Consider the following 8,792-nt stretch of genomic DNA (forward strand, 5'->3'; position numbering starts at 1 on the left):
CCCTCCGCGTGGGTCACCGTTCCTCGCGCCGAAATGACGGCCATTGGCACCATTGCACGCCCCACTTTGACGACTTTGGTTACTCATGTGCCGAACTCGGGTCGGCACAAGTACAACCAGAGTGATAGTGATACCCTCTCTCCCTCCCTCTCTCCCTCCTTCACTCACTCTGTTGTGTTCTTGATGTGATACGGCTGCTCTCTCCTTCGATCTCAATGTGTCCGGGGCGGACGGGTGGACTGCCGCATCTTGTTGATGCGCCATGGCTGACCTGGTACTGGCTTGGCTCTGGCTCGGCTCTGGCTTGGCTCGGCTTGGCTGGGACTCTTGTTGATGCGACGGGGTTGATGCGCCATGGCTGACCTGGTACTGGTTTGACTCTGGCTCGGCTCTGGCTTGTCTTGCCTTGGCTGGGACTCTTGTTGATGCGACGGGGTTGATGCGCCATGGCTGACCTGGTACTGGTTTGACTCTGGCTCGGCTCTGGCTTGGCTCGGCTTGGCTGGGACTCTTGTTGATGCGACGGGGTTGATGCGCCATGGCTGACCTGGTACTGGTTTGACTCTGGCTCGGCTCTGGCTTGGCTCGGCTTGGCTCGGACTCGGCTGTCGATGCGCTTGCCCATGCGGGTGACTGCTCTCCCACCTGTCATGTCCTGGCTCATGTCGGCGGTTGGCTGGGCTCATCTCTCTGAATGCCGTGGCACATGTTGGCTCGGCTCGGTATGCAGCTCGGATGGCTCGCATCACGGGCCAACCAAGGATCGCGGGTGCACGGATATTCTCTTCCTCCTGTTGTTCATTCTGTTCTGGGTGGGCATGGTGGTTGTCGGCTCGATGGCCCTCGACCGCGGCCAGCCAGAGCGGCTGCTGTACGGTACCGACTCGTACGGAAACCTGTGCTCGAAGCAGAACAATGATGTGTCCGACGGCGAGCCGTGGCGCGACATGCGCGGCAAGAGCAAGCTGTTCTTTGGCAACCCGTTTGTACCGGACAAGCTGCAGGTGTGCGTTTCGGCGTGCCCGACCGAGTTCTCCAAGAACACCGGGCTCACCCGTGCCGATGTCGAGTGCCGCGTCAATACCACCGACGACTCGACTAACTACTTTACCGCCACCTGGCTCCGCGGGTGTGTGACCGACGACAACTGCCCGTGCTACATCCGCTACCCCTCGTTCGAGCTGCTCAACCGGTGCATCCCGGGCCCCGAGTTTGACAATGAGACCCGGAGCGAGATCGCGAACTCGGAGGCCGGCGAGACGGTGCGCGAGATGCTGGGTGATGTCATCAACGCCAAGTACATCATTCTGGCGTGTGCCGGCGGCGCGCTCCTTCTCTCGTTCATCTGGCTCATCATGCTGCGGTGCTGCGGCGGGTTTATGGTGTGGACTACGGTCGTACTCACGGTAATGGCCATGATTGCCGTCACCGCGTTGTTCATTGTCTATGCAGGGCGGGCCAAGGAGACGTACGATGAGCGCAAGGCCGAGGGGACAGAGACGACACGTCTCCGTGCCAACTACATGACGCTTTATGTTCTTGGCGGCCTCGGCGGTCTCATTGTCTTTATCGCATTCCTCGCCCTGCTCTTTATGCGGACCGAGATCAACCGGGCCATCGAGATCGTCAAGGAGGCAGCGCGGACGCTCGGGCACATCCCCATGCTCGTCTTCTTCCCTATCTTTGTGGTCATCGTTCTCGCGGGCTTCCTCGCCTACTGGGTGGTGGTCATGATCTACCTGGCGACCGCCGGCGACCCGGTCTTTACACGTGTTGGCTTGCTCGATAATGAGCCGCCGCGGCTGCTCGAGTACAAGGCGGACAACACACTGCGCCAGCTGCAGGCGTACCACGTGTTTGGCGGCCTGTGGACGGTCAACCTCCTCCTCGCCTTCAACGAGATGGTAATTGCCGGCGCCGTCGCGCACCACTACTTCCGCGAGGGCACCTCGCACATCCTGCGCTTCCCTCTCCTCGCCGCCGTCTGGCAGACGATGCGGTATCATCTCGGCACGCTCGCCTTTGGCTCGCTCATCATCGCCATCGTCCAATTCATCCGGCTCGTCCTCATCTTTGTGCAGAAGCGGCTGGAGGCGGCCAACAACCGGGTTGCAGACTTTATCTTTGCCTGCCTCCACTACGCCTTCCTCTGCCTCGAGCGCTTCCTGAGGTTCATTTCGCGCAACGCGTACATCATCACCGCCATCCGCGGCTCGTCGTTCTGCTCGTCAGCGCGGACCGCCTTCCATCTCCTCACGTCGAACGCGCTCTCGCTCCTTGCCCTCACCTTTGTCTCCAACTTCCTCATCCTCCTCGGCAAGATCGTCGTTGTTGCCATCACCGGCCTTGTGGGCCTCGTCTGGCTCAAGACCCGCGACGACCTGCAGTACTACGCCATCCCGCTCATCCTCATCATATTTGCCGCCTACGCCATCTCCGCCCTCTTCACCACCGTCTTTGAGATGACCATCGACACCATCTTCCTTTGCTACTGCATCGACCTTGATGAGTACGACGGCCGCTACATGTCGCCCTCGCTCCGCGCCTTTACCGACGCCCACGCTCCGCCGCGAAAGAGCTCCAACTCTGGCTCTCGCTCGCGTTCGCGCTCACGTACCCGCTCCCGCTCTCGATCCCCGCGCCCGGCCTACGAGCAGCGCTCACACCATTGACGGTAAACCCGAAGCCCTTGCACAGTTGTGGCCCCCACCCAACCACCTCCACCCAACCACCTCCGCCAACCGCCCGCCCCAACCGCCCGCCCCAACCGCCCGCCCCAACCGCCCGCCTGAATTCATTCACCACCGCACCCCCCCGCCTCCTCGTCTCCCCACTCCACCCACTCGACTCACTCCACCCAACCCCAACCCCAACCCCAACCCCAACCCCACCCCCACCCCCACCCCCACCCCCTACAACCCCAGCCCGTTCCAACTTCTCTATCCCCTCGACCACCGGCGCCTCCAAAAAGAGCCATGAGCAAGGTGACAGTGGTAGATTCTACGGCGAGTGTTCCAGCCTCGGCCACGGGGGCCACGGAGGCTACGGGGGCGACGGCGAGCAAGGACATGGCCGAGACAGAGTCTGTAGTCTTCACTCTCTCTGCAGACGTAGCTGATATGGATGCCGCGTCAGATTCGATGGAACCGTCGCTCTCGGCCTCACAGACCGTCGGCGCGACGGGAGACGATGCTCGCTCGCAGTCGGGCAAGCGGAAGCTCATTGCCGACGACTTGGACGACTCGGACGACGAGAATGACGAGGATGACGAGAATGGTGGCAATGGCGACACGTCCGAGTACGATGAGGAGCTCGCTCCGCTGCCGGCGTTCAAGAAGCTCAAGACGCTCGACGGGAGTGCGAGCTCGGTCCGGGCCAAGATGGCCGCCTATCGTGCCGAGCAGATGGCCAAGATCGAGGCCGAGGCCGAGGCCGAGGCGGAGACCGTCGGCACCGGGCCGGTCGTCGGCAGTGCTGGAGTGACCGAGGGCGAGGTCGAGGTTCGGAGCGCCAAGGAGATGGAGGCCGAGCGCGAGGAGCTGTCTCGCGAGCAGGCCCGGCTTCTGCGTGAGAACGGGGCGGTGGTCCCGGGCCTGGGCCTGGACGAGGCGCAGACAGGGAGGGAGGCAAAGCCGCGGTTCATCCCTAAGCTCATCAAGTCGTCGATCTCGGCCTTTGGCCTCGACGGCGTGCTCTCCAAGCTCAAGCGATCGTCGAGCCTTGCATCGCCGACGGCTGGCTCGCCGACGGCCGGCTCAGGCTCGGGCTCGGGCACAAGCTCGGGTCCGCGGTCGCGGTCGCGGTCGCGGTCGCACTCGCTGGCTGGCCTCGAGCTCAAGCCGCAGCTCGGGCGCGAGATGCCCGAGGGCATGGTCCTCTCGTCAGGGGCACTCAAGATCAAGGTCCCACAGCATGTCCGCAAGTCGCGGTCGTTTGTCAAGTCGTCGCTCAAGGCGTCGATTGCCCAGCGGCGCGCGCTCGAGCGCGCCCGGGCCGAGGAGATGCGCCGCCTCGACGAGGAGGACTTTTCCGAGGACGAGGCACCTGCGACGGCCGTCGCCCCGGGTGTCGCCCCGGCCGCAGTCGAGGAAGACGAGGACAACATGGAGAACGAGGGTGCCAGCGAGCTCGAGGAGGCGCTGCAAGAGGCGCGTGCGGCGACCGAGGCCGAGCCCGAGGCCGAGGCCGAAGCCGAGCCCGAGGCCGATGTCGACGCATCGCTCCATCTCGACTTCCAGGCATCACTTCCCGCCATTCCGCTAGCTGCATTTGCCAGCATGCCCAAGAAGCAGACCGCATCGAGCTACGCGCGCCGCAAGCGCGAGCCCGCCATCTTTGACGGCATCCGCGCGCTCATCGACGACAAGGCCGAAGAAGAGGGAGATGCCGAGGGCGGAGCGGGCAGCGGCGGTGAGGACGACGACAGCGACGAGTCGCGGCCGATGGATACCCAGGAGGCGGCGGAGATGGCCGAGTTTGTGGACGACGCGGGAGAGGAGAGCGTTGCCCACGACGCACACGCTGGATGGGCGGCCGAGCGCGACGAGGCCGAGCTAGAGGCGTTGAAGGCGCGGCTTGTGCGCGGCGGGAGCGGCGATTCGGACAACGAAGGCGGGTTGTCGCGGGCGGAGCAGATTGCGCGGGCGCGAGCGCGTGCGGCGCGTCGGGCCAAGACGGTCTCTGCCTCGGGCTCGGACTCGGACGATGACGACGAGGCACCCAAGCTGGTGCGGTCGGCAACATCGATTTCGCTGGCGTTTGACGAGGAGAGCGAGAGCCATGAGGCCGTGACCGAGTCTGCTCAGCGGCTGCGCGAGCGTGTGGAGAAGCGGCGGGTGTTGGAGGAGTCGCGGTCGCAGTCTGCGGCGTCGCTGCCGACGCTGCTGCAGGATGAGTCATCGCGGGCGATGATGACCCGAATTGCCAAGACTAATGTTGTCTCACCGGTGCTCTCGACCTCGCGCTCGTCGTTTGGCTTTCTGGAGACCTCGCGGTCGTCGTTTGGCTTTGCTGACACCTCGCGGTCGTCGTTTGCGGTATGCGAGGCGGTCGTCTCCGAGTCGTCGCGGTCGTCGTCAGCGCCGATGCTGGTCCGCAAGGGCTCGCTCATTGCCCGTGAGGAGACGGTGAGCCGGCTGCGGACGCTGTCCAAGGCTGCGCCGTCGGGCCAGTCATCGTACGTCTTTGCCGACGCCTCGGCAGGATCGCGGTCGTCATCGACGGCGACAACGCCGCGGGCCGGCGGGCCGACCGCCACCACACCGCGCGGCCGCGACGCCGGGCCGTCACTGTTCTCGATGCTCAAACAGCAGACTCAGACGCTGCGATAAAAAAAGAGCGGTAGTGCTGCAATGCTAATTTACTCTGCTTCTCCAGACGCTTCTGCGCCTCATCGGCTCGTCTGCTGGGCTGGCACGCGGTCTGCCTGTTGCGCGCGCAAGTTGCGCGCGCAATGGAACGACCCGACATCCGTCGCCAGAGTCGAGCCCTGCACCTCGGCAAAAAGTGAGCGTGCAGAACGACATCAATGGCGGGACGGAAGCGGGTACGCAGGCAAGAGTCCGACATGCGCAGTGCGGCTCGGGCGCGGCTCCGATCTCGGCGGCAGGGCCAGACTTGAGGAGCTACGCCGTCAGGGCGAAGCAGACGATGGTCAGAGGCGACAGAACGGGGAGAAGAACAAAGGCGCAGCAAGTTAGCGACGAGGAGCACAGCAGCTAGCCCTCAAACTCGCTGTAAAGACGCTCGACGACGGCGGTAAGATCAGCTGCAATCTCCTTCATGGCCGTCCGCCGAAGCTTGGGGTACTTTGAGAAAAGGTTGCGCTGCGCCTTGTGCCAGACCACTTCCTTGACAGCGTGCTCTTCGCCGCCGAACGAGACCGCAGTCAGCACGATCTTGACGCCGGTCGGCGACGGCACACCCTCCACTTCAGTGTTGGGGAATGCCGTCTGCACAGCCTTGGTTGCCGAGTTAAGCTCGTGCGGTGGGGGTGAGTAGATAAGGCCGGGGGGGGGGGGGGAGTTGCCATTCAATTTTTTGGTCGGAATTGGCTTGGCCGGGTGATGACGACACTGTGCCGGCAGCAGTAGGCGGGACCAGGGGGGAGGAGCGGAAGGAGGGGGGGGGGCAGCAAAGAGGTAAGGGGGAACGTATTTGGTAGCCGCCTCACGAAGGCGAGTAGAAGACCGAGATGGAGAGAAGGGCAGAGTCCTTGAGATTGGCAGCCATTATGAGACCGAGTTGAGTGTGGAGTGCTCAAGACTGCTGCGCGCTCGAGTACAAGTCACAGAATCAATGTGGTCCAGCCATTGGGCGACCCGACTTTTGAGTTGGGTAGAGGTAGGACAATGGAGAAAGCGCGGCAGAAGTGTATAAAAAATGGTACATTTTTTTGGCAGATAGCGAGTCCGTGGTCTGTTGTCCTGTTCGGCCCTCTCGCAGCCCATCAGTCTACGTGTGCTCGGCTCTGCCGCGCCGCATTTCCCGCTCTACACATCAGGCGGTAGCTACGCGTAGCTGCTGCGGCAAATCTCAGATGCAGCGCCATCTCGCTGCTCTTCTCGCTATCTGTAGGTGTGACGATCACTGGCGATCGCGCTACCGGCTATCACCCAGCCGCCACTTGCTCACCATCGCAACATTCCGACGCACACCGACAGCCACATGCCGCATGACAAGTCCATCCAAGCTCCATCGCGTCGCCCACGATGTGTCCACCCCAGCCACCACCAGACCGAGCGAGGCCAAGCCCGCCAGCCGCCGCCGATCACTGCCCCGCATTCCGGGCCACACGGTCACACGGCCACCCCACTCTCTACCCAATACCATGTTCCGCACTCTTGGACGCAGCGTGTGCCAGATGGCGCCTGCCATGACCACGGCCTTTGCCAGCTCTGCCTCGGGCCTTGCTGCCTCGGTCGCCTCCACTGCCAGCATCGGCGCCGCCATCGGCGCCGCCCGCGCCTTCTCGGCCTCGGCTGCCGCCATGACCTCCACCAAGGTACCTCCCTCTCCCACTCTCTCCCCTCCACCCCCTCGTCCCCCTTCCCCGCCCTGCCTCCCCCCCCCCCCCCCCACCCCACCACCCCGTCCTCTCGCCGGCCTTTGTCCTGCCCGCGCTGCAGCAGTGACGATCACGATCGAGTGCGATCGTGATCGATCGCGCCATGAGTGACCATGATTGACCATGGTCGACGTCGGTCGCACAGCCACAGCTGAAACAGGACGCCGCAACTGCTGTCATAGCCACAGTTGCGGCTCCCGATCACTAGCGCTTGCTCTGATCACGCCTATGGTCACGATCGTGATCGTCGTTGCTGTGCTTGAGATCAGCCTCTTTCTTCCCTTCCTCCTCGATCATCTACCATGACGATCAGCATCCCTACCTCTCCCCACCACGGCTGGCGTCAGCTTGCGGCGTTTGCAATGTGGTTGATTCTCCGCCAATTTGTGGGGCAAGCATCAGCAGGGCCTAGACCATTGACCGAGAATGGCTCAATTTGGAAGTGAGGCGAGCGTCATGCATTGACACGAGATTAATGGTAGATGGAACGATTATTGTTGAGGTGGCCACCACCGCACTCACCACCCTTGCAACAACCATGGCTGCCTCCTCGTCGTCTGCCTCTGCTCAGATCCAGAAGCCCGCCCCGCACTTTGCCGGCACTGCTGTTGTCGACGGCGATTTCAAGAAGATCTCCCTCGATGACTACAAGGGTACGTCCTCCACCACTCCCCTCCCCCCCCCACTCATCCCCATACCCCCCCCCCCCCTCCTTCCCACACGCCCTTCCTCCCGCAGCTGCAGGTCGCCTGCGCTTCATGATTTTTTCCCAACGAAAGCCATGTGGTTGCCGACGCGCCCTCGCCTCCCCTCCCTTTCCCTCCCCCCCTCCTCCCTCCCCCCTCCTCCCTCCCGTCCACCGCATACCATATCATCTGTTCTCCATTCCCACCTCTGCCTTCTCCGCCTTCTCCGCCATGGCAACGCTGGCACTGCCAACTGCCGTACTCGGCCAGGCGCTGCGGATCCTAGCCATGATCGATCACCGTTGATCATGAACATGATCACGACCACGACCACGATCATGATCACAACCCCCCCCCCCTCCCCTCCACGCACCAACATACTGCTGTCATGGACTCACCCATACCCCCCACCTCCTTTGCGCACCGCACAGGCCAGTGGCTCGTGTTCTTCTTCTACCCGCTCGACTTCACCTTTGTCTGCCCGACTGAGATCATCGCGTTCTCGGACCGCGTGGAGGAGTTCAAGGCGATCGGCGCCGAGGTTGTCGGCTGCTCGGTCGACTCTGAGTTCTCGCACCTCGCGTGGATCAACACCCCGCGCAAGCAGGGTGGCCTTGGCGAGATGAAGATCCCGCTGCTCTCGGACATCACCAAGCAGGTCTCGCGCGACTACGGTGTCCTCCTTGAGGACGAGGGCATCTCCCTCCGTGGTCTCTTCATCATCGACCCGACCGGCACCCTCCGCCAGATCACCGTCAACGACCTCCCTGTCGGCCGCTCCGTCGACGAGACCCTCCGCCTCATCAAGGCCTTCCAGTTTGTTGAGGAGCACGGCGAGGTCTGCCCTGCCAACTGGACCCCTGGTGAGTCGACCATCAAGCCTGAGGTCGCTGCCTCCAAGGAGTACTTTGAGGCCGCCAACTAAGCCATCGCCAAAGCCGTCAGCTGAGCCGGCCTAGCTGGCCGGTGGTTGAGCACCGCATTTTTTTGATGACAACCGCGTGTTGAGTAAACCAGCCACCGTCACCCGATCCGCCGCT

General features: G+C 63.1%; 4 protein-coding genes across 4 annotated transcripts; 3 read left to right on the plus strand and 1 right to left on the minus strand.

The window, feature by feature from the left end:
- Positions 1-724: 724 nt before the first annotated feature.
- Positions 725-2,696, plus strand: AMSG_11472 (uncharacterized protein; the record flags this gene model as incomplete). The annotated part of the gene is made up of 1 exon (XM_013897202.1): positions 725-2,696. A coding segment is annotated over one exon (1,948 nt), but the record flags the coding sequence as incomplete, so codon positions are not given.
- Positions 2,697-5,717: 3,021 nt separating this feature from the next.
- AMSG_11474 (uncharacterized protein) lies at positions 5,718-6,231 on the minus strand (the record flags this gene model as incomplete). The annotated part of the gene is made up of 2 exons (XM_013897203.1): positions 5,718-5,978; positions 6,190-6,231. The coding sequence occupies 2 exons, from the start codon at positions 6,229-6,231 to the stop codon at positions 5,718-5,720; spliced, it is 303 nt and encodes a 100-aa protein (XP_013752657.1).
- A 598-nt stretch (positions 6,232-6,829) lies between these two features.
- Positions 6,830-7,274, plus strand: AMSG_12457 (uncharacterized protein; the record flags this gene model as incomplete). The annotated part of the gene is made up of 2 exons (XM_013897204.1): positions 6,830-7,003; positions 7,212-7,274. 2 exons carry the CDS (start codon positions 6,830-6,832, stop codon positions 7,272-7,274), a joined length of 237 nt encoding a protein of 78 aa, XP_013752658.1.
- Positions 7,275-7,522: 248 nt separating this feature from the next.
- AMSG_12458 (peroxiredoxin) lies at positions 7,523-8,783 on the plus strand. Its single transcript, XM_013897205.1, has 2 exons — positions 7,523-7,719; positions 8,184-8,783. The coding sequence occupies exons 1-2, from the start codon at positions 7,542-7,544 to the stop codon at positions 8,675-8,677; spliced, it is 672 nt and encodes a 223-aa protein (XP_013752659.1). The 5' UTR covers positions 7,523-7,541; the 3' UTR covers positions 8,678-8,783.
- The last annotated feature ends 9 nt before the right edge of the window (positions 8,784-8,792 follow it).

Source organism: Thecamonas trahens (assembly GCF_000142905.1).
Source record: "Thecamonas trahens ATCC 50062 unplaced genomic scaffold supercont1.86, whole genome shotgun sequence".
Lineage (NCBI taxonomy): Eukaryota > Apusomonadida > Apusomonadidae > Thecamonas > Thecamonas trahens.

Excerpts from the sequence above, each read along its gene's own strand:
- AMSG_12458 (XM_013897205.1), top strand. The coding sequence starts at position 7,542 with ATGGTAGATGGAACGATTATTGTTGAGGTGGCCACCACCGCACTCACC. Across the intron at positions 7,720-8,183 it reads CTCCCTCGATGACTACAAGG|GCCAGTGGCTCGTGTTCTTC; the intron begins GTACGTCCTCCA and ends CGCACCGCACAG.